Source organism: Chlorocebus sabaeus, chromosome 23 (genome assembly GCF_047675955.1).
Source record: "Chlorocebus sabaeus isolate Y175 chromosome 23, mChlSab1.0.hap1, whole genome shotgun sequence".
NCBI lineage: Eukaryota > Metazoa > Chordata > Mammalia > Primates > Cercopithecidae > Chlorocebus > Chlorocebus sabaeus.
In genome coordinates this window covers 1882520-1908007 of record NC_132926.1, presented here as the reverse complement: position 1 = coordinate 1908007, position 25488 = coordinate 1882520, and the positions used below count along the sequence as shown (strand labels likewise).

The 25488-nt window shown below is 46.1% G+C and overlaps 1 protein-coding gene across 6 annotated transcripts in view; it reads right to left on the bottom strand.

Annotated features, from left to right (window-relative positions):
• The window catches only part of MAPK9 (mitogen-activated protein kinase 9), a 62633-nt gene that overhangs the window by 2939 nt on the left and 34206 nt on the right, over positions 1-25488 (bottom strand). For 3 of the 6 annotated variants that reach the window (XM_037992664.2, XM_037992666.2, XM_037992662.2), the window contains 6 exons: positions 13086-13251; positions 11951-12022; positions 6578-6760; positions 4691-4815; positions 3611-3674; positions 1947-2018 (listed from right to left, as the gene is read on the bottom strand). In XM_037992664.2, the coding sequence (XP_037848592.1) occupies positions 1947-2018; positions 3611-3674; positions 4691-4815; positions 6578-6760; positions 11951-12022; positions 13086-13251 (682 nt within the window). Of the gene's footprint in view, positions 1-1946; positions 2019-3610; positions 3675-4690; positions 4816-6577; positions 6761-11537; positions 11610-11950; positions 12023-13085; positions 13252-25488 lie in introns of all 6 variants that reach the window. The other 3 variants (XM_037992665.2, XM_037992661.2, XM_037992663.2) reach the window with 1 other exon arrangement.

Genomic DNA, 25488 nt, shown 5'->3' with positions numbered 1-25488 from the left:
AAAATCTGAGGCACGACATTGCTGCAAATCCAGGCAACGAGACTTCAGGCCATTTCTCGGCTCTGTCCTTTTGCAGTTTCCCAATCCTAACTATGAGCATAAACAAGAAGTTAGTCAGCTGGACTTTCTGAACTTTTCATTGAGTCTTTCTTTGGGCCCAGAGTCCCATATTCCTATGTCTTTCCTTGCAAGATTCTTCTTTTCTTCTCAGTGGCTAAACATATATGTGGCCATGTATAATCATGTTAGCTACTTAAAAAATACGGCCGGGCGCGGTGGCTCAAGCCTGTAATCCCAGCACTTTGGGAGGCCGAGACGGGCGGATCACCAGGTCAGGAGATCGAGACCATCCGGGCTAACACGGTGAAACCCCGTCTCTACTAAAAAATACAAAAAACTAGCCAGGCGCGGTAGCGGGCGCCTGTAGTCCCAGCTACTCGGGAGGCTGAGGCAGGAGAATGGCGTGAACCCGGGAGGCGGAGTTTGCAGTGAGCTGAGATCTGGCCACTGCACTCCAGCCTGGGCGACAGAGCAAGACTCCGTCTCCAAAAAAAAAAAAAAAAAAAAAAACCTGCTGCTTTCAAGCAGACATCAAAAGGAAACAGCTATATTTATCTGAAAATGCAGTATCACAAAAGCTTAAGCCTGAATCGAATTCAAGTGTCACCAGACACTTGAATTATAACAATTTATAACATAAACACTAAATCTACAGAAAAAAAAGCATCAACATTCAAAGAAATCTTTTGCAATAAAGAAAGACTATATACTAGAAAAAGGAAAAAAAATAGTGGCCTCGTATTTTTTATTGTTTTGTACCTCCAGAAAACTGACATTTTAATCTTTTAAAGCAAATGAAACTATTCTACTTCCTACTATCTATATTTTAGTCTGGTGTGAATAAAAATACAACATGCAGACTCTCTGAGATCGACGTCTGCAGTCATAAATTTGTGCTTAGTTAACAAGCACTTAAGTTCTTGCTGAAGTTATATAATCTCTAGATGCTTGACACATACGTCATGTTGAATATAAAATTCAAGAATAAAATGTAAGCTGTGCTCTCTGCACATCCCCACGCACGTGTGTGCTTTCCAGTGGGAGTGGGAGACAAGAAATATAACTTGAGCGTTTCATTTAGTAAATGGGAAGAATCCTGCAGACGTAAGTGAATACCACTAATATCAGAGTCTCTCATAATCGTACAACCACCCGGTCCGCAGGCTTCCACCACTATCAAGATCGGCAGATCAAGCAGAAAAATGGGAGAACAATATGAACAATTTTCTCAAGAGAAAACCAAATTCCATTTTACTTAGATTGGCATTTTGGGTGGGACCAGTACAAAGGGTTATCAACGTTGAAAAGGTTTTAAATTCCATTTCATCTGTAAATGGACGTGACAGCAATTATTGCAAAGATGAAAGAGAAATGTTTATAAGGAAGTTCAGTGCCTGGCACATCAGTAAAATGCCATCCACCACCCCCTTCACTATGACAAGCCAAAAAGGGTGGCTATTCATACAGTGGTTTTTAAATCTGATGCTGGCCAGGCTGGCGTTTCACATGCTGCTGCCATTTATAAAAGATGAATAGGGAAAGAGGCCAGGTGCAGTGGCTCACGCCTGTAATCCCACCACTTTGGGAGGCTGAAGCGGGCGGATCACGAGGTCAGGAGATCAAGACCAGCTTGGCCAATATAGTGAAACCCCCATCTCTACTAAAAATGCAAAAATTAGCCGGGCGTGGTGGCACGTGCCTGTAATCCCAGCTACTTGGGAGGCTGAGGCAGGACAATCACTTGAACCCGGGAGGCAGTGGTTGCAGTGAGCAGAGATCATTCCACTGCACTCCAGCCTGGGTGACAGAGCGAGACTCTGTCTCAAAAAAGAAAAGCTCAACAGGGAAAGAAAAATATCATACAATCAATTAAAACAATCACTAACCTGAAGGCTGATCTTTTACAACACCATTCTTGCTTCTTTCTTCCCAATCCATGACTTCTTTGTAAATCAGCTCTTTAATAAAAATACAAGTTAAAATGCTTAATCAGTTTCTAAACAGTTTCATTGTATCTCTAAACTCTGCTTCCAAATCAACTGGAACCACTCCAAAGGCACTGAGATGTGTTATTTTTAATTGTAAGATAAGAGTCAATTCAGTAATATAGTCTACCTGGACCAAAATATTCATGTTTTGATACATTATATCTTTTCTTTTCTTTCTTTCTTTTTTTTTTTTTTTTTTTTTTTTGAGACAGTTTCATGCTGTCATCCAGGCTGGAGTGCAGTGGCACAGTCTTGGCTCACTGCAACCTCTACCTCCTGGATGCCTCAGCCGTCCAAGTAGCTGGGATTACAGGTGTTCACCACCATGCCTGGCTACTTTTCATAGTTTTTGTAGAGAAGGGGTTTCGCTACGTTGGCTAGGCTTGTCTTGAATTCCTGGCCTCAAGCCGTCTGCCCGCCTTGGCCTCCCACAGTGCTGGGATCACAGGTGTGAGCCACTGCGCCTGGACTACATCACATCTTTTCCATGCAGCTAGTAAGGGAGCAAAACGCGGGGTGGTTCTGGATCCACAAGGGGCTTTATGAAGTGGACTGGCTCCCACAGAACACTGTAAGGGATTGGATATTCTCACACCCATTTCAATATGTTTCTCTATGTAGTTACTTAGGGTTTTCCAAAGGTAACCAGCATCCACATGTGGGCTAGGAACCCCCGACACTGGCCAGAAATGAATCCACACGCCTAAGTCTTTTCCTAGTTTCAACTTCAGTTTTCCTCAACTTTCATTTGTAAGAAAAACTAATTACCTACTAAGTAAGTGATTAGGGATTCCTGAAATGTCAGTATTCATAAACCAGCATTAGCGCGCTGCAACCATTTACGGAGGCCAGTGAGTGTGCCGTGAGCATGCACTGCTGAGCACAGGCTCACACAGGCAACCAGCACTCCAGGAGGGCCCTGGGGCAGGACCCACCTTCAGTGCCGACTCACTCTGACCATGGTTCTCAGTTACTACTGATGCCGCTTCTTAACGAAGAATTGTCAGGCCGACCTCTTCATTATAGGTGCATTTGTTGTGGGTGGTCTGGTTAATCTTACAGTGGTAATAATACCTATTTGCGTATTTTCAATCTGCAGTTTCCCTCAAACTAGATTTTAAAACATATGTACAACTACACGGCTTAAAAAAAGCGGGCAGAAGTTCCCATGGCCCCCCAGCCCTGGCTCCCCACTTCTGCACACACGGGGAATTCTACAGGTAACATGCAGCCTGTGAATGGTGTCACCTGACAATTTGCAACATGTCATCAATGTAAGTGTGATGCAATTCCTAAGCTCAGTCTACAAACCGATATGTGAAAAGCCATGAAAAAAACACTGTTTTTCCCTCTTGAAGCAAATGATAAGACATTGTCACATGTCCCTCTCTAGCTCTGTTCTCCTCAAGCTCTTCATCTACTGGAAACGGGAGAAAGAGGCTAAGTGGGTCGCAGCGTTTCTTGCCCCTTCCTGAAGGGAAATGTCACAAAATGAAAAGCCTCTGCTTTACAGGACTGGAAGAAATGTCGTAAGGAAGGATCAAAATAAGCTCCATCTTTACCTTTCCATTCTTCAATTGCATGTTCTCTTTCTTCCAACTGGGCATCATAAATCTGAGGTGGGGGCTAAAAATTAAATCATATGTAAAGTCAATAGTAATGCCTCAAAAAAAAAATGAGGCACTAAAAAAGGTAAAATCGCTTGGAAGACTTCTAGTCTATTTATGATATGGATTTAGTTTAATTCAACACATGGTTTAATAAAGATTTGTCATGCGATACTGGATCGGCTTTGGGATCAAAATAATTACGAAAAAGTTAACCAAAAAAGAGTTACTATGTTGCTCTTAATAATCACCTGACCTCAAAACACAGACATGTGCCCATCACAGGCTGTCTCCTGAGACCCATCGTGGACAAGGCATTGTGCTGGCAGCTATGGAAGGTGCTGCGGTTTCTTAGAACAGATTTTACGTGTTCTTCATGTGAGAACTCCCAAACCCAACGTCCAACTCATAAATGGACTGTTACAAAAGTCTGCTTATAAATTGGATTCTTTTTATATAAACAACGTTTAAACTGATGGCAAAACCACAGGCCATGCCATAAACATGTGTTTCACTCATGGCATGAAGGAAGCCCGCCACTACGCAGTGGTCTCCCTCACAGCTAAAGCTCACTCGCACCAGTGCTGACACAGAAACATGCACGTGAGCACCGAACTCAGAGTGGAGCTCCTCCCGCGGGGGAGCCAGGAGGCACGTGGGAGCCAGGAGGCACAAGGCCTTTAGGGAAGGATACACAGACGTGTGATTTTTCAGCAAGCTGCTCAGCCTCTCTGGTTGAGTGGCCTAAATAAGAGGATGTAACCAAAGCCAATGGCACAGAACAGATGCTTAATAAACTATGAGCTCACAGCACCCTTTGCAAAATGGAGATTGGTATCACCAAAGCGTAAGTTCATTCCTGAGGTCCTCCGAGCAAAGCGGCCCAGGCCTCAGACAGCACTTGGCCTTTTTGTAACTGGGAGCCCCAAATGGAGAACTTGCTACCCAGATGTAGCTGCTCTGGACGAGCAGACAAGATCCAAGGAAATACAAGCCCGGCCTCCACATACAAGTCTTTTCAAAACAGATACTCACTGCCTCTGCTTCGGCCGGGTCATACCAGACAGTGATGTACGGGTGACGCAGAGCTTCGTCTACAGAGATCCGCTTGTCAGGATCAATCACTAGCATTTTCGATAACAGATCTCTGGCTTGACTGGCTAGGGTGACAACAAAGATTAGATTAATACACTAATGCTGTTAATATGAAACAAAGAGAATCATACAATAAAGAACTAAATATGATAGCACAGACAGAACAAAGATGTATTAATTTTGAGAAATGTTTGATAGGTTCAAGATGAATATAACACAAACTTTTTTTTTTTTTTTTGAGACCGAGTCTCGCTCTGTCTCCCAGGCTGGAGTGCAGTGGCGCAATCTCGGCTCACTGCAAGCTCCACCTCCCGGGTTCACACCATTCTCTTGCCTCAGCCTCCCGAGTAGCTGGGACTACAGGCGCCCGCCACTGCGCCCGGCTAATTTTTTGTATTTTTTTTAGTAGAGACGGGGTTTCACTGGGTTAGCCAGGATGGTCTCGATCTCTTGACCTCATGATCTGCCTGCCTCGGCCTCCCAAAGTGCTGGGATTACAGGCATGAGCCACCGCACCTGGCCATAACCCAAACATTTTTAAGAAAAAGTCAGATAGCCACTTTCATGACAAACCAGGTTTCCAAATGTGGTTTTACGCCTCTGGATCTGCGAGGGGAAGAGAAACCTGGGCCCCCAGGGTGGTGGTGAAGAGCACCAGGCAGCCTCAGACCAATGTCTGGGCAGGGCCCAAGGCTGGGAAACCACAGCAAGGAAGGTGGCAATTGCCGAGCTGCGGGTGGCACTGCCCAGGGTGTGGGCATGAGGCATGGGGGAGTATTTTTCTCTAAGTCACATCAAAATGAAATTCGAACAGACTTTTTAAACCGTGCAACAGTCTCACATTCCCACAGGATGAAACACTCACAGATGCTTCTGGCCGGCCTGGCTGTATACAGTGCTGGCAACTTAAACTTTTTTTTTTTTTTTTAAATCTACAGATTGGTATTTAGAAAAAAAAAAAAACAAAAACAAGTTCAATAACTTAGTTAAATATAAGGCTCACCTAGGTTTTGGCAATTGAAGTTTACAACCTGAGTAAGCACAGGAAAGACTGAGGGTTTTCTGATTAAGGCATAGTTTACCTTAATTTTTTTTTTTTTTTTTTGAGACGGAGTCTCGCTCTGTCGCCCAGGCCAGAGTGCAGTGGCGTGATCTCGGCTCACTGCAAGCTCCGCCTCCCAGGTTCAGGCCATTCTCCTGCCTCAGTCTCCCGAGTAGCTGGGACTACAGGCGCCCGCCACCACGCCCGGCTAATTTTTTGTATATTTAGTAGAGACGGGGTTTCACGGTGTTAGCCAGGATGGTCTTGATCTCCTGACCTCATGATCCACCCGCCTCGGCCTCCCAAAGTGCTGGGATTACAGGCGTGAGCCATGGTGCCCGGCCCAGTTTACCTTAATCTTAATGTGGACAGAATCAAATCTCTTCTTTCTCCTTAAGCAATCACACCGTAGTAAAGGGTGCAGGAGAAGGTGGGGAGGACCTTTTCTATCGAGTGACTGTCACATGGCTCCGACTCTAGAATCTGCATTCAAGGGTTCTTTTCACCTGAAAACTTTGTGAATTCCAGTTGCTGTAACTAACAAGATTCTTTCAGACTGATTTGATGATTTTTATTTTGGCCAAAGGCTTCAATTAAGCCATCTTATGGAGGATAAAGCTTCTAGACCTTTAAGCTTTCTCTCCTCAGTGCCTTCATACCTCAGACTTCTGGCCTAAAATGACTTTCTCTCCCAAAACTCACAGGTTTTTAGAATACAAACATGAAGGACTGAGAGCGCCACCTGAATTACAAAACACAAGTCTAAGAAAAAAAGGGTATCTTACTTTTTATTTTGTCTCGCTCAGACTCTGATGGGAATATCCAGTCTGGAAAGAGTTCTTCGAATTTGATTCCAGGATACTTTGGTCTGTTTTCTACGTAATTCCTCACAGTCGGCTGCAGTTTCTTCATGAACTCTGCTGATGGTGTTCCAAGCTGCTCAATAACTTTATTCCACTGATCAATATCTAAGGAGTCTCTTGAGGAAAATACAACTGGAGTGCCTCGTATTCACAGTACATGCAGCAGCGTTTCAGTCATCTTTACACCTATCGGCTAGGCCACCCCACCGGATCAGCAGCAGAATTTCGAAATAATATTCAAATAAGGTTTGGGTTTCCAAGTTACACTATTTTAAAAAACTCTTCCACTCTGCATCTTCATAAACTATGACACAGCTTATTAAATCAACACAACGAAGTCTACACACCTTCCCACTCTAGTTCAAAATAAAGTTGATCTTGTAACTAAGAATACCTATGGCAAAAATGATTAAACATGAAACTAGATAAACATTACATAAGCAAATTGAAATCAGTTTTCATACTAATGCTACCTTAGATTCATTCACAGCTCTCTGAAGAACAGAGGATCTCGAGGGACCTGTGAGAGACCTGTCTGACCTCCTCAGTTTACAGCCGGGGAACCAACCAACCGGGCTTAGACTGAGCCCACTGACAGCTTTCAAACAATACTCTGCTTTACTTGGAATTGACTCTTCCCAACCATCACTGCAATACCAAGGTAATGCATTTTATTTCCTTTCAAAGTGCATGACCTGGGTTTCAGACTCAACTCTGCATTCAACACTCACAGTATGTCAGGAAAGTCAAGCTTCCTTAGGGGTCCATTTCCTTCTTTGCTCAATGCAGACATTACCAGCTTTGCCTATTCCACAGGGTGCTTGTTAGGCTTGGGATAATTAGGATTACATGTGGGAAAGTGATACTGGAACCGTACTCAACTATACAAGAGAATGCAAGCGAGAAAAAAACAGCATCAACAGCAGCTTCAAAAAGTGCTCACTGAGGCATGTCTTAGAAAAACGAACTTACATTACCATGAAATAACCTAGGAAACTGGTACATGAACTCAGTTCTTCCAAAATGTTATACTTCCAAAGACCTGCTCAGGAAATGGGTTTCTGGCATTCAATTCACTAGCAAATTCTCCTTCTTACTCCTGTTTCATACATGTTGTCAAATCAGAATTATGTCCACATTGTATTTACCTATTTAGCCAAAATGTGAAAACTGTCTCACACCTTTTCCTTCTGCCATACACACACACACACACACACACATAGTCTCACTCTGTCGCCCAGGCTGGAGTGCAGTAGCACGATCTCGGCTCACTGCAACCTCCACCTCCTGGGCTCCAGTGATTCTCCTGCCTCAGCCTCCCAAGTAGCTGGGACTACAGGCACCTGCCATCACGACCGGCTAATTTTTGTATTTTTAGCAGAGATGGGGTTTTGCCATGTTGGCCACGCTGGTCTTGAACTCCTGGCCTCAAGTGATCTGCCTGCCTCGGCCTCCCAAAGTGCTGGGATTATATAGGTGTTAGCCACCGCGCCCGGCCCGCCTCTTCTGCATGCTCACTCCCACAGACTCCCCAGGATGCACCCACCCAGCTGTGTGCCATTTGCCACACAGCAACCAACTGGGCTCCCGGCCATACCTAGCCTGCCCAGCTCTAGACTAACCCTCGTGCTTACTCAAGGAAGAGCTCCCTCAACTCTTCCTTCTCCAACATTTTACACTCTACCAGTACATTCCATCACGTTGGTAACTGACAGTGTTTTCTCCTGTGTTAACGTAGTAGCTGCTTGCTTTTGGCCCCCACTACCTATCACTCTATCTTATTCCTATTTGCAGCAAAACTTCCATAAAGAGCTGTCGGTTGGGCGTGGTGGGTCACACCTGTAATCCCAGCACTTGGGGAAGCCAAGGCAGGTGGATCACAAGGTCAGGAGTTCAAGACCAGCTGGGCCAAGATGGTGAAACCCCAGCCCTACTAAAAATACAAAAATTAGCTGGGCGTAGTGGCGGGCACCTGTAATCCCAGCTACCCGGGAGGCTGAGGCAGAGAATTGCTTGAACCCGGGCGGTGGAGGCTGCAGTGAGCCGAGATCGCACCACTGCCCTCCAGCCTGGACAACGGAGTGAGACTCTGTCTCAAAAACAAAACAAAACAAAACAAAACAAAACAAACAAACAAACAAGAGCTGCCTATACTTGTGTCTCTAATTCCCAGCCTCTCATTTTCTCTCAAACATACTCCCATCAGGCTTTCTTCCCTCCACTCCATAAATGCTGTGCCCATCATGGCTGCCAGCAGCCATCACGAGGCCCAGTGGCCAGTCCTCTGTCCTCATCTCCTCATGTGAATGACCCTCCCTCTGTCACCACGCTCTAGGAGGAGGGGTCGCTGGAGTGCCTTCTCCATTTCCTTCCCTATTCCCTTTGTCCCTCCACCTCAAGGGGGCTAAGTCCTGGGTCCTGGTCTCTTCCTCCCCTGCAAGCGCTTGCTACCAGTCCTAGGCTTCAAGGCTACCAACAGATGGATGACACCCACTTTGATCTCTCTATCCCAGACCTTGCCCCTGAATTCCCTGTCTAACAGACATCTCCAAACCCTAGCAAGGCTCCTTGAAGGGTCCAACTTCAAAGCCCATCTCCCGGGCCGCACCCTCCCAGCCTGCGGGGGGGCCTCCGCCTCCATCTCCCCGGCCGCACCCTCCCAGCCTGCTGGGGGGGCCTCCGCCTCCATCTCCCGGGCCGCACCCTCCCAGCCTGCGGGGGGGCCTCCGCCTCCATCTCCCCGGCCGCACCCTCCCAGCCTGCTGGGGGCCTCTGCCTCTCCTCTGGATGATGGCAGCCTCTGCTCTGGTCTCCTGCTCTGCCCTGCCCTTGACGATCCAGCCTCAATTCAGTAGCTGGGAGGAGCCTCTTTGCATCTAAGTCAGACTAGGCACCCAGAAATGGGCAGATGAGAGAAATATCTGCCGGATTAATGATAAAGGACTAGAAATTAAACCAGTTGTGGGAGAAGCCCCACAGATTCCCCAAGAGGCCTCCACCCCAGCACCCCACAGACGGGAGGGACAGGGGACAGATGGGAGGGCTGGGGGAAGGGGAACAGTAATTCCAGCAAGCTCAGTGGACCCTGTTGTCTAACTCTCGTGAAGCTGCAGGCAGACTGCAGGTCTCCTATTTTACAGAAGGGGAAACCAAGGCTCAGAGAGGCCCTAAATTTCTCAAGGATGCTTGGCTGCCGAGGGGAGGAATCTGAGCTGGAGCCCGAGGTAGCCTGGCTAAAGCTTTCTCTTTCTCATAGGCCACTACAGGGACAGGAGTTCCTTTTCTACCCCAGGTCACACATTAAAGCAAATCTCTGAGACCCTCAGTCTGATTTCTGCAACTTTTTTCTATCTTCCAAATTTCAATCTAATACTTGAAAGAGCTGGCAAAATTTTCTTTAGAAATATGATATTAAACTGTGTGTGACTTTTGGGAATAACAAGGTAACCTTATAGATAACACCGTTAATTACTGACATTATGTAAAGCAGGAATTTTAAGTTACTTACTAAAATGCACCAAAAAGTACTCACATTTTTCATTTTTGTACTCTTTGAAGAAAACATTTCTTAATAAAACAAGGAATGGCACAAAATGAATAAGAATTGAGACAAACTGAACATTAAGTATGTATTTCTAAATTATTAGTCTTTTAATTCCTCAACTTTCCCTTTTTAATTAAGTTCACTTGCAAAATAAAGACTTCCTTATTTATAGGTTGAAACAAGTGAATCTGAGGTAAGGCTATAGAAACTGCTAGAAAATTTACTAGAACAAATAAAATATTTAACTTGACATATAATCTATGATACAGAAAATGTAAAGAAAGGTAAATAAAATGAGAGGAATAAAAATATTTTCATTTCAAGTTTGCATTGTGAAGAATTTATGTTATAAGGAGTCCACTCTGATGAACTTATTAAAATCTGAAATTATCTTCCTAAGATACACACAAAACACTGACCACAGAGCTCGCTTTCCTTAAAAGCAGCCATCAATCTGCCCAAGGATGGAGACCAATTTCAACTTTCATAACGAAAACGAAGTCAAAGACTGATGAAAAACTAAGTGGTTAAAACACAAATGAAAAAGGGAAGATGTGAAGAACCATGTTAGGGTAAAAAATACTAAGGATGGAAGAATGGCAAATGAGGAAAGAAGGCTATCGTAACAATTAGTTATTCTCCTTTCTGCTGTATATCTAACACGACTTGCTGACTACAGTATGAGTTTCTCTCTTTCATTTTACATGTATTTTGACTTCCCCAGTGTGTCACAAAATAACCCACCAGATTTTTTTTTTTAATTCTACAAAATGTCAGCACAGTAACAAACAAGAAAGTTTAACATATTGTTCCTCACAAAATTTTCATTTTAATCTCTTTCACTTAGGTCTTTTATAATGTGCTTCAGTTCTTACTTTGGGGGAAAATATTTCAATGCATACCAGTAACTAACAAAATAGTACTTAATTAAAGCACAGAAGTACATGAGTCTATTAAATTTAGATAGCATCTTTCCTAGTTAAATTAATGGGATAAACTAAATAATACAGTATTTTCATTTAAATATCAGAATATACTTATCAAAGAGTAAATAATTTCTTCTATATGTCCAGCTATTTTTGGTAAAATTAAGCTAATATAATTGATTTAACTTAACTCTAACTCTCAAAATCATCACAGGTAGTCAAGTTAAAAATAAAGAATAAAATTGAACCACTTGGTTTGTGACACTAATTAACAAATATAGTCAAGCCCCCCTTAGAACACAGTCTGGCGTGGTTACGACATTGTCCTCGTGAGCGCCCGTGAAAGCAGGTGGTCATGCTGCCTGAGGCATTATGGAAAGCATGGCGGGGCCAAGGTCGCGGGGAAGGATACGGTCAGTGCCTTGGAATATCACACAACCTTTCACCAGCTCTCCCATGATGCAACCCACTGACCAGATATCAACTGAAAATAAAATGAAATGATAAAATTATGAAGTGTCATGAACAAAACAAAGGTGAGGAAAAGGAATTCTAACAGTGCACTAAACACACAAATATGGAAAAATAAATTGCTAGCTAAGGGTGAAATTTTACACAATATGAATGATTGCTGACCTCTAGTTTAGCCTTCAGTTTGTAGCAATCTGGGGTTTTAGTGCCAAAGAGTCCAATACTTTATAGCTTAAAACAAACAAACAAACAAAAAACCAGAAACAAGAAGTGCCTGTGAACACAAAGCTTTTCAGGGTCACACGCCCACCCCCAGCCTCCATGGCCAAGTGCCAGGTCCCCCGTGAAGGATACAGTCTCTTCCTGGGAACAGGACTTTATGGAGGACCATTTCTGCCATGATGCACCCGACAGACCAGATGTCCACTACCAAACACCAGGGGATTAAAAACCAGCTAGAGTCCCATATCCCTTTTCTCCAAACCCCTCCCAGAGACAAACCCAGTAAACGTCGCTAGCTTGCCAGCGAGAGCCTTTGTGCATTGTTGACACCACACCTCCTGAGCGATCACTTTCTAGACTGCCCGTCACAAAGGCAGCAGCACTCCGTGGGGGAACCGACTGTTGGCGCAGGTTGGCTGGCTTGTAGGACTGCAGGTGAGGCCCTGCCAGAGGAGCCCAGACTTCCACAGTGCCCACCCTCATCTGCGGGGCCCAGGCCTCAGACAGACAGCAGAGCCCTCTAAATGCCCTGCTGGTGGCAGAGGGGAGAAGTGAACACGGGATCAAGTTTTCTCTCTTCCACAGGAAGCACATAAAGCTGTGTCTCTCAGGGCGAGAACACAAGCTACAACGCAGCAAGATGAACCTGCAGCAAAACTCATTTCAGATGACCTGGGCAAACTTTCAGTCTTTTTAAAAACAAGTAAGCGAGATTTCGTTATTTTCAACAAATTTGCTAAAAGCCAAGTTTCAAATAGCTCTGATATTGCTAAAATAAGCTAAGTTTTGATGTAAAAAACACCAATTTTACATGAGAACATGTATTATTCCATTTATATCAAATTCAAAAAAACCAATATGCAGACCAACAAATAGAGCTGATCCAGGGTACTGGAGATCAGGAGATTGGCCAGCCCCATGTGCTGCAAGGGGGAGGGGCCATGGGGAGGCCAGAGCTGCTGGTGCTGTGGGTGTGCTCACGTCAGCTGAGCTGCACACTCAGGATCTGCACACTTGGCTGTAGGCAGGTTAAACTGATTAAAAAGTTCAAAAATACTAATTTTAAAAGTGAATGTTTAAGAGAGAATGATTTTAACCAATGGAAAAACACAATTAATTATTTCTTATCTCTGGATCATGCTATATTCTATGTGTAACAGTCCCCACAGAATACATCATATGGTTCAAAGGAAAGAGAGAAAACTCGAGACCACCACTACAGCAGTTTCTAAACATCCCAGCCTCCTCCAGCCCTGGCTATACTCACCGTTCTCTTTGTAGCCCATACCCAGGATGACTTCGGGTGCCCGGTAGTACCGGGTCACCACGTAAGGGGTCATCATGAAGTTGGTGCAGGCCGTCCGGGCCAGGCCAAAGTCAAGGATCTTCAGGGTGCAGTCCGATTTCACAACGATGTTGCTAGGCTTCAAATCCTAGGAAAGCAACGGGTTAAATTAGTCGAATGAACGAAGCACACTAAATAAACAACTTCGCATCCGTGAGGGTTGTGAAGCCAGCGTGAGAGTGCAGGGAGTGAACTGAACTCTGAGATTTGGGAACAATTTGGGAAAATCTTACTCTCAAATTGAAACTAAAACAAATCAGCCTAAAGCGGTCAGATGGTGCCCCTCGCCCTCAGTGGAAACCTTCATGGCTCTCCTTTGCCCGTTCTGTGGTCTCGCAGGCCCTCTGGCTGTCCTATCTACCCTCCATCCATGCATCTACATGTCCAGCACACGCGCCCCTCCCGCCCTCCACACCTGGACTTGAGCTCCCCAACACTCTGACTTTCTTCTGCTAAGGTCCTCATGCTCACTATCAGTCCAGGGCAGTGCTGTTCCATAGACAATGTCACAGAGCGCGAACGATGTGTATAATGTACATTTTCTTGTAGCCATGTTCAACAGCATGAACAGAATGTAAAACATCTCAGTATTTTTCTTATGTTTTATTTAACCCAATATATCCATAATATTATCATTTCAAAATGTAATCAACGTAAGAAAAATACTGAGATGTTTTACATTCTCTTTTTGGTAGTGAGCCTCTGAAGTCCAGTATGTATTTCACAAATGTGGCACGGCCACATCCTGGGTGCTCCACAGCCTCTTGTGGTTAGTGGCTGCCATACTGGACAGCACAGGTCCAGAATCCTCCCAACTTGGAATCTTCCCATGGCTCTTTCTCTCCTTGGAAGAGCAATTCATTGATCATCCACCTCCAGTCTTCTCACCTCCGCCACGAGGACCCACCAGCCCCGGTGCTGCCATCTCCATCTGTACGTGGCACAAAAACTCACCTGCTCATGTTCCAGTTGCCACCTCTCTTCCCCTGCCCAGTGCTGACTCTGTGTGAGCAGGGCACTGGCTGTGCTCTCAGCACTCAGAAGCATGCCTGGCGCAAGCAGACACTTGGGAAGTGTCTGCTGAATGAAGACGTGCATCATATTCCACCCGACTTGCAAAGCCTTAACACAGCTTCCACAACCGTTTCCCTCATAACTAAGGGACTTTCTTCCTGCTGCTCCTCCACCCTAGCCCCTTCCTCAGGCCTTAGGAATTTGACTTTTGCCTGGGGACTTCAGCCTGCAAACTCAATCTAGAAACTGTGACTTGTACACAACCCATATCCATTCTTTTCACAAGAGCAGTGTACCTGCAATGTTAAACTGCCACGCCACTGACGCAGGGGAAGGCGTGAGGATCCTTTACCTGAGGAGTTGCAGGTTCCAGGTTCCGTAACACTGCCTAACACCTGACTTTAAGGCATCTCAACTGATGGGCCACAAGCGGGTTGCAGGTGTGCCTCCGTGAAGGCTGTGGAGCTGTTATCAGGGCAAGCAGGAAGCCATTTCAACATTTACAACAGTTACAATCACATTCCAATGCTGCTAAATGGTCTATTTCTAGGCTTCCTAGATTCTGTAAAATTTAAATGATCAATATATAATGTTTAAAAATGCAGTCACAATCTCTACCTGGCCCCCAGGCCTCCATTCCACCTTAGGGTACTGTGCAGACACCCCGAAGGCCTGAGAGGAAAAAGCCAGGCTGCCTCCCACACGAAGGAAAGCTGGGGAGAAGCAGCCCACATTCAACCAGGGACTGTCCACTGTGAGGACCTGGTCATGGAGCTAAGACTAAATGAACCAATTTGTTTCTCGTTTCCTTTTTTAAAATCAAAGAACATGGCAAGAACAGGCATTTCAGAACACACATTACTAACAGATAAAATAATGCTCAATCTCACAAAAATCTTTTTTAAAAACCCAACATGAAAGCCCATTTTTAGTCCATCACGTGGCAGCGATGGAAAGCAAGCAGCCGTGGTGCTGGCGGGAGAAGCAGAAAGAGGCGCTCCCTCAGGCCACGGAGGGTGTGCCGTGGGCACTTTCTCTCCAGAAGGCTGATTTCTGAGGTGTGAAATGCACACACTTCGCCAGCCAGCAGGCCCTGAAGCCCAACCCACCCAGAACTAACAGCACAGCCGCAGGCGCAAGGATGACAAGGACAGCCTGGTTCTACCAAGGACAGACGCAGCAGTGGAACCATCTCCACAGGCTGCCCGCCAGCTCTGTGAACCCCAGTGCGCCAGAAAACACGCTCATCTGAAGACGCTGCCATCTGTCAAAAAACTGTCATCACATACTAATGTAGCCGGAAAAGCACACTTCACTGCCGTCTGCTGGAAGACTGTGGTGATAGAATCCCAAGCTTGCATGGGTGCTCTGTGTGGCCAATGGGGAGGTGGCTAAGGAGGTCACAGGGCTCCTAGAGCTCTCCCCGCACCCTGGGACCCTCTCTAGGCACCCCCGAAATACAAACTGAGACAACTTCCCAACACCTCACTTCAATTTCAAGGACAGCAGAGGAAAGACAGTTATGCCCCTTCAAGTCTTGAAAATCACTCAGAACAAAGATGACAAATGACAAGTAAAGATCCAAGTGATGCCTGGCTCGGGGCTTGGCTCCCAAGAAGCCTGGAACCCAACAATACCCTGTGGGCAGCAGTGAGGGCACCACAGCACCCGCAGCACAAGTGGGGCATCAAAGAGCCTGGAACCCAATGCTACCCTGTGGGCAGCAGTGAGGGCACCACAGCACCCGCAGCACAAGTGGGGCATCAAAGAGCCTGGAACCCAATGCTACCCTGTGGGCAGCAGTGAGGGCACCCACAGCACCCGCAGCACGAGTGGGGCAGGTGCTGACCTCCCCCACTGCCTGCTCAACTCTGGGATCCAGACCCACTGTTTGAGAGGTATCCCAGGAAGGAGCACATCATGACAGGTGTCCACTGTCTGGCCTTCCCTGGTCCTTCCCCACAGGTAGCTGTGGCTGTCCACTGGGTAAGGAGAACAGCCAGGCACTCTTGAGGATGAATGGACACAGCTCTAAGTAGACACTGAAACCCGAAGACCCCAAACGCTATCATGGCTCCTCCACTTGCGGAGTTTGTGGGGTCAGGTCAGAAGTGAAGTCTGGGCCAGTTCTCTTCTGGCCATGTTATGGGAGGGCGGGAACGTTAGCTAAGCCTTAGAACAAAGCTGTAAGAGAATGCTGCTGTCCAGCCTGCACGTGTGTGGGTGCTGTCTGGGCCTCTCTTCTAAGCAGTGTGGAGGATGCATTTGCCCGATCAACACGCCGCACCTGAGGCCTTATTAATCTGCTCCAGCAACCGCACCTCGACCCGCACAGCAGCTGCAGCCAGGACTGCCAGTGCCGTAAGCCTGTGGCTGTTTAGAGTCATTCGCCAGAATCCATGCAGTTTCTTCAACGGCTGGACTAGTGAGTTAGACGGGGAGGCAGGAGACCACTGTCCTCGCTCCCCTGAGGCTTCCATGGTGGCACGAATCTCGTCCACCCACCCGAGCCCTGCACGTGTGATCTTGTTCTTGATTCGCTATCTTGGGGGCAGTTTCAGGTTTCCATCTGGCCTCGTTGTGATGACTTACTCGCAGGCCAAGGAACTCGTGTGGGGGTTACTCCAACTGCCAAGGGCCTCTGCTCCAGCCACACATTGAGGGCTGCGGAGACGGCCACTGGGTGGCTGGGACGCTGTGGCCCACTGAGCGCCACCAGACACAGACAGCTCAGGAATGAAGGTCCGGGACACACGCCAGGCAAGCCACAGGAGCTTGCCGATGTGAGAGCTGAGGGTGCGTAACAGGAAAGGGGAAGGGCGAGAGCCAGCAGAGACACCACAGTGACAGGGACTATAGGGTGTCCCACTGACCTCTGTCTTCCAGATTTCCCCTGAGGAAGAGAACCATGGACGCCACAGGAAAGCCACTCCCAACTTATGTGGAGAAGTAGAGCTGAGGGGGCCAGGGTGGACGGTGGGGGCCACGGAAACGCACTCCTTGGTCTCCCACCACAGGAGTGGGAGTGACAGATGGCCCAGTGCGGTGTCTGCACCCATCTCTGTCCCTGCCAGGGCGTACCTCTCCCAGAGCTGTCAGCCAGGGGCCGATCGGGCAGGGGTGTGAGGCAGGCCTGTTCCTGTGTGACACTGGAGGCCTCAGAGCTGCACCGAAGTCTGGACCGGCCCTTTGAGGGGCCAGGACTACACTGCATTCAGCTGGTATTCGCTGCCTCCTCCGGCTGCTCCCCCTTCCTTCTCCCAGCCGGTCCATCACCTGTGTAACCCCCCATGGCATGCTGATGTCGCCCACGAAAAGCCCCCACTGTATAGGGACAGGAAGCTGCAGAACCACACCAAATGCCACAGCTTGGCGAAGGGAATGCCAACCTCCACAAATGGCCACGACACCCAGGAAAGGCTCAGCAAGTGAACCACAGGTGCTATGGAGGCGGAACGAGGCAAGGGCAGCACTTGGAGTTTTCTTTTTATTGAAAGTCCAAGTACGTAGCAGTTAGATACCCCAGATCCCCACCTCCATCCCAAAAGTGAGGCTCCACTCCTTCCTCACTCCTGCTGGCCCTTCATGCAGAGAAACTGATGCCCAGCCTCCAGGTGCAGGGCCACAGGTGCAGCACGCAGTCCTGTGGGCACCAACAGGGAAGGCACGGCGAGGCCTACCTGCAACAGGGCTGCCTGGAGAGTCTGCACTCTGCCACATGAGAAGCCCAGTCCCACCCCACAGCCCTGTACCCCAGCAGCCAGGCTTACATCCCTCTACCAAGGGACTGGAGGGGCCTTTTCCGGAGAAATTAAATGGTGCCCAGAGAAAAAACCTACAGAAGGCGACACCTGCAGCTGCCTGTGGCCCAAGAGACACCCATTCTTTAACAATCCACCCATTCACTCAGCACTTCCAGTCGGCTTCTAATACTTCAATCTTTTTTTTTTTTTTTTTTTTTTTGAGACGAAGTCACGCTCTTGTTGCTCAGGTTGGAGTGCAATGTTGTAATCTTGGCTCACTGCAACCTCCGCTTTCCGGGTTCAAGAAATTCTCCTGCCTCAGCCTCCGGAGTAGCTGGGATTACAGGCGCCTGCCACCATGCCCGGCTAATTTTTGTAATTTTAGTAGAGACAGGGTTTCACCATGTTGGCCAGGGTGATCTTGAACTCTTGACCTCAGGCGATCTGCCCATCTCAGTCTCCCAAAGCACTGGGATTACTGGCATGAGCCACCATGCTTGGCCTAATGCTTCAATCTTAAACATGATCCAACCAGACATTTGGGGAAAGCCTTGCATGTGACAGGGAGGGACCTAACACACTAAAAAAGGAACTCTGGGTAGAGAAAGACAATGAAGGGAGTGATAAAACCCTTTAACAAAAGGTTATGCTCAGAGATGATAGTATATCCATGCAACAAGAACAGAATGCTGTAAAAAGGAACTTTTAAGAGCAAATGTCAATTAACTCATGCTTCAGAGAAAAAGAAAACAGAATGGAGTTAAGAGGACATTCTGAAAGAAATGATATAAATTTCTCAGACCTCTATAACATGTGCTTCCAGACTGAAGGCCAAGTGCCCAGCAAAACTAAAGAAAAAATGTCCATATCAAGGCATACATCAAAACATCTCAGAATACAAGGAATAAAGAACTGAGTTTAAAAGTTTCCAGGGATAAAACCAAACCAAAACCCCAAACCATAGCACTTAGAAAAGGTTAGTCATCGGCCGGGCGTGGTGGCTCAGGCCTGCAATCCCAGCACTTTGGGAGGCTGAGGCAGGTGGATCATGAGGTCAGGAGATTGAGACCATCCTGGCTAACACAGTGAAACCCTGTCTCTACTAAAAATACAAAAAATTAGCTGGGCGTGGTGGTGGGCACCTGTATTCCCAGCTACTTGGGAGGCTGAGGCAAGAGAATGGCATGAACCCGTAAGAGCTTGCAGTGAGCCGAGATTACACCACTGCACTCCAGTCTGGGCGACAGAGCGAGACTCCGTCTAAAAAAAAAAAAAATTAGTCATCAGATGACACTGAGGCACTCCGGAGCCATGCTAGGGGCCTCGCTACCACAGGACTGCATCTGCCATTCTGAGCGCAACTGATCTGTAACTAAGAATTCTACACACAACCACACTACTCACCATGTGAGAGGGCAGAATAAAGAGTTTCAGACATTTGAGGCCTCAAAAAATGTCTGTCCTCTGTGGCATTTTTAGGAAGCTTTTGGAGGATGTCTCCCACCAAAACAAGGGGGTAATCTGAGAGACAAGGACAGCAAGCAAGGAATCCAACATGGGAGGGAGATGAAGGAAATCCCCAGAAAATCACCAAGAGAGATCCAGGACAGCCCCTTCAAGCAGGTGCAGGGGCAGTCAGTGCAACGGGGAACAGGGCTGAGGCTGCGGGAGAGGTTCCTGAAGAGATGAAACTGATGAAATACCCAAGATATCTGCATGTGCTGAGCGAAAATTTAGATGCCTGACAGAAGAGTTAGGGCTGAATTACCAACAAGAACATAGAAAACTATCTCCCAAAACAAACAAAAACCTCAAACAAATAACAGATAAGTGTTTGTTAACTCCAGGGACCAAAAGGTGAAAGGGGAAGGTCTGCTGTACAAAAGCATTTCCATGCTCACGACGATGCAGTTAGCCAAACACCATCACATCCGCCAGCCTGGGAGGAGGGCGAGGAAGGCCAAGGGTGAGGGCTGGGTTGGTAAGAAGCTAAATCAGCATCTTTTTTTTTTTTTTTTTTTTGAGACAGAGTCTCGCTCTGTCTCCCAGGCTGGAGTGCAGTGGTGCGATCTCGGCTCACTGCAAGCTCCACCTCCTGGGTTTACGCCATTCTCCTGCCTCAGCCTCCCGAGTAGCTGGGACTACAGGCGCCACCACCTCGCCTGGCTAATTTTTTTGTATTTTTAGTAGAGACGGGGTTTCATCATGTTAGCCAGGATGGTCTTGATCTCCTGACCTTGTGATCCACCCGCCTCGGCCTCCCAAAGTGCTGGGATTACAGGAGTGAGCCACCACGCCCGGCCACTAAATCAGCATCTTATGCCCCAAACTGAGAAAGGATCAATGAAGAAAGAGCTAAGCATATTTTTTCAATATGGAAATAGACACCAAAATAATCAGCTAAATGAACTGAAGGAGTTTACTTCTAGGGAGAGAGAAATAAAAGAGGAGGTGGAGGAATCTGTTTTTCATAAATATTTATAGAACTACTTGATCCTTGATTAAAAAAAAACCAAGCTACTTGTTTAGCAAGTTGCTACAGTTATATACAAGGTGATCCTGTCTTTAAATTAGCATATAAGTTCAAAAGGACATAAGTACAGATATGTTGGTATTAACATCAGTTAACAGAGGGAGGCAGGACATGCACCAGCGTGCTCTCACTGGCCATCTGCAGGTGCTAACACAGGGCTGGGGTACTTGCTTTTCATTTTTTGAATTATATAAAGTATATACTTTGGTGGGATATCATGGGCAAAACTTTGTCTTTCAAATACTTAAAATTTATGTTTTGTATTAAACCATTTTAATAGGCAAAATTAAAAGTGTGTCTATCTTTGTGCCTGGTGCTGTAGATGGGACAAAGCATGGTGCAGTCCACACAGAACAGTTAACTTAGGGCTCCTCCCCTCCTGGGATGTGGGCAGGGGTGGGGCGGGGAGCAGGGGCAAGAGGGGGTTTCCCTCTTTGCTTTATATACCTGTGCAATGTTTGGAACCTCCCCACAGTGAGTGTGCCTCACTCTCCCACATGGACACAGATGTGGGGAGAGCCTGGCAAGGCCATGGATGTGAGAAGCAGGAGGGAACAAGGTGACAGGGAGGACACAGCAAGACGCCAGGCTGGTGGGGGTGGTGAGCACGAGGGAGGGAGGGCAATGGGGTCATTTTCTGACGGCATCTTAGGTTTCTATACCTCATGCTGGGCAAACCAAACACTTCTCTGGGCCCCACCTGACTCGGGCTCAGGAACCGACTATTTCATAAAAAAGGCCTCCGAGGCTGCAGCTCGCACGAGGCCCCAGTGACAGGAGCATTGCTTCCCGCTCACCTCGGGGCCCAAGGGGGAACAAGTCAGGCAAACCATTTCCCCTCATAAAGTGAATAAGGCCTAATGTAGTAAGACTAATAATCTGGGAAATTATTCTAAAGCATGAATTTAATAAAATCTAAGAGATATTAAGAGTATCTTAAATTACATGAAGGCCCGTGGACATTTCAGGAACGGAAATAGGATGGTACATCAGGAGATCTTCATTTTTAATTCAGAAGCCTAGTGTTACTATTTTTAAAACAAAGTCACCAATATATTATTTTAACTGACCATCTGATGGCAGCGAGGTTTCTATTTTAAATAACAGTACACCGGATGGCAGATGGGAGGCTGTCAGCTAGCCCTGGGAGGACCAGAGCCATCCCTGATGCTGGCCTTGGGCCACAGACCTGAGGCTTGGGATGAGGCAACCCTGCCCTCTGTGGGTCGGTGGGCTCTGCCACCAAGGGAGGGCTTCACTAGCTGTGATAGAACCAACCTTTCCTGGCACAGCAGATCTGAAAAAATTATTTTACCACTCCACCACCTAAAACCCATCTGCTCATTTCTGTAACAACAGGCTCCGCTGTTCTTGTCTCTCACTAGCTCCTTCCCAACATTCAGTTTTCAGTTCAGCAAAAATACGACCTCTTGCTGTTGGAACATAAACTCTAATGGCAATCTGTCAATAAAATTAGTACAGTAATAATTTAGGGAATGCTAAGCACATCTATTTCCGATAAAATTAAATTATCTCTGCCTCTAGTCTCACTCAATACTTTAGTTGTTTTTTTAAAAAAAATTCGGGCCCAGGAGGCCTAGGTGGCTCTGCCTCAGACTCTGTCACCCTGTGACCCTGGAGATCCCTAAGCAGGATGCCAGAGAATCCCGGAAGCCAGGAAATGGAAACAAATGGGAAGACCAGAACATTGAAAGTCATTTAAATAATTCTGGAAAAAACTTAAGAAGTCCTATGGTAGAAAGACTCTGTGAATGTAAAGAAGGTAGTCCTTGTGGAGAAATATTTGGCCAGATTCCAAATCTGAACCTGAAGAAGAAAATTTCTGCTGATGTAAATTCATGTGAATGCAGTGTGTGTGGACAAGTCTTTATATGTCCTTCACCCCTTAATAGGCACATCTTACCTCATTCTGGACACAAACTATATGAACGTGAGAAACGTGGGGTGAAGTCATACAAATGTAAACAATGTGAGAAAATCTTCCTTTCTCTCATAAATGTCCAAAGACACATGGTAACACACACTGGTAATAGACCTCATAAATGTAAGAAATGTGGGAGGGGGGCCGGGCGCGGTGGCTCAAGCCTGTAATCCCAGCACTTTGGGAGGCCGAGATGGGCGGATCACGAGGTCAGGAGATCGAGACCATCCTGGCTAACACGGTGAAACCCCGTCTCTACTAAAAAATACAAAAAACTAGCCGGGCGAGGTGGCGGGCGCCTGTAGTCCCAGCTACTCGGGAGGCTGAGGCAGGAGAATGGCGGGAACCCGGGAGGCGGAGCTTGCAGTGAGCTGAGATCTGGCTACTGCACTCCAGCCTGATCTCAGGGCGACAGAGCGAGACTCCGTCTCAAAAAAAAAAAAAAAAAAAGAAATGTGGGAGGACATTTAAGTTTCTCTATTTACTTCTAAGACACAAAGTAATTTACACTGGAGAAAAACCCTGTGAATGGAAGAAAGGTGGTAAAGCCTTGAGATTTTGTAGTTCTTTTCAAAAACATGAAAGAACGCACAGTGGGGAAAAACCTTATAAATGTCGGAAATGCGGTAAAGCATCTGGACATTCTGGTCACCTTCACAGCCATAAAGGTGCTCATGCTGAACAGAAACCCTATGAATGTAGGAAATGTGGGAAACAATTCAGTTTCTGTAGTTACTTTGAAAAAAACGTAAAACAGCTCACAATGGTGAAAAATCTTCGATGTGTTTAAGAAATATGGTAAAAGACTCATTCTTTCTAGTTCCATTCAGAAACATAAAAGAAATAATACTGGAGAGAAACCCTATAAATATAAGAAATGTGGCAAAGCCTTCAGTCATTCCTGCTCCGTGTGAAGACATAAAAGAACACATATTGGACAGAAATCCTATGACTGCAGAAAATGTGGCAAAGCCTTCAGTCAACACAGTTCCCTGAGAAGATATGAAAGAGCTCACACTGGAGAGAAACCCTATGAATGTCAAAAATGTGATCAAGGCTTCAGTCGGTTCAGTTACCTTCAGACACATGAGAGAACTCATACTGGAGAGAAATCTTATGAATATAAAAAATGTGGCCAGGCGCGGTGGCTCACACCTGTAAATCCCAGTGCTTTGGAGGCCGAGGCAGGCAGATCATGAGGTCAGCAGTTCGAGACCAGTCTGGCCAACATGGTGAAACCCCGTCCCTACCAAAAAAAAAAAAAAAAAAAATTAGCCAGGTGTGCTGGCAGGTGCCTGCAATCCCAGCTACTTGGGAGGCTGAGGCAGGAAAATTGCTTGAACCTGGGAGGTGGAGCTTGCAGTGAGCCAAGACCATGCCATTGCACTCCAGTCTGGGCAACAGAGCAAGCCTCCATCTCAAAAAAAAAAAAAAAAAAAAAAGGAAAAAGAAAAAGTGGTAACACCTTCAGGAATTGGACTGCTCCCTTCAAACACATGAAAAATCTCATACTGGAGAGAAACCCTGTGAGTGTAAAAAATGTGGTCAGGCCTTCAGTTGCTTCAATTACCTTGAAACATGACAATTCACACTGGAGAGAAACCCGCTGACTGTAAGGAATGTGGTCAAGTCTTTAGATATTCCAGTTCTCTATATAAACATGACAGAACTCACACCAGAGAGAAACCCGCTGACTGTAAGGAATGTGGTCAAGTCTTTAGATATTCCAGTTCTCTATATAAACGTGACAGAACTCACACTGGAGAGAAACCCGCTGACTGTAAGGAATGTGGTCAAGTCTTTAGATATTCCAGTTCTCTATATAAACATGACAGAACTCACACCAGAGAGAAACCTGCTGACTGTAAGGAATGTGGTCAAGTCTTTAGATATTCCAGTTCTCTATATAAACGTGACAGAACTCACACTGGAGAGAAACCCTCTGACTGTAAGGAATGTGGTCAAGTCTTTAGATATTCCAGTTCTCTATATAAACATGACAGAACTCACACTGGAGAGAAACCCGCTGACTGTAAGGAATGTGGTCAAGTCTTTAGATATTCCAGTTCTCTATATAAACGTGACAGAACTCACACTGGAGAGAAACCCTCTGACTGTAAGGAATGTGGTCAAGTCTTTAGATATTCCAGTTCTCTATATAAACATGACAGAACTCACACTGGAGAGAAACCCGCTGACTGTAAGGAATGTGGTCAAGTCTTTAGATATTCCAGTTCTCTATATAAACATGACAGAACTCACACTGGAGAGAAACCCGCTGACTGTAAGGAATGTGGTCAAGTCTTTAGATATTCCAGTTCTCTATATAAACGTGACAGAACTCACACTGGAGAGAAACCCTCTGACTGTAAGGAATGTGGTCAAGTCTTTAGATATTCCAGTTCTCTATATAAACATGACAGAACTCACACCAGAGAGAAACCCGCTGACTGTAAGGAATGTGGTCAAGTCTTTAGATATTCCAGTTCTCTATATAAACGTGACAGAACTCACACTGGAGAGAAACCCTCTGACTGTAAGGAACGTGGTCAAGTCTTTAGATATTCCAGTTCTCTATATAAACATGACAGAACTCACACTGGAGAGAAACCCTCTGACTGTAAGGAATGTGGTCAAGTCTTTAGATATTCCAGTTCTCTATATAAACATGACAGAACTCACACTGGAGAGAAACCCTCTGACTGTAAGGAATGTGGTCAAGTCTTTAGATATTCCAGTTCTCTATATAAACGTGACAGAACTCACACTGGAGAGAAACCCGCTGACTGTAAGGAATGTGGTCAAGTCTTTAGATATTCCAGTTCTCTATATAAACATGACAGAACTCACACTGGAGAGAAACCCGCTGACTGTAAGGAATGTGGTCAAGTCTTTAGATATTCCAGTTCTCTATATAAACATGACAGAACTCACACTGGAGAGAAACCCGCTGACTGTAAGGAATGTGGTCAAGTCTTTAGATATTCCAGTTCTCTATATAAACATGACAGAACTCACACCAGAGAGAAACCCGCTGACTGTAAGGAATGTGGTCAAGTCTTTAGATATTCCAGTTCTCTATATAAACGTGAC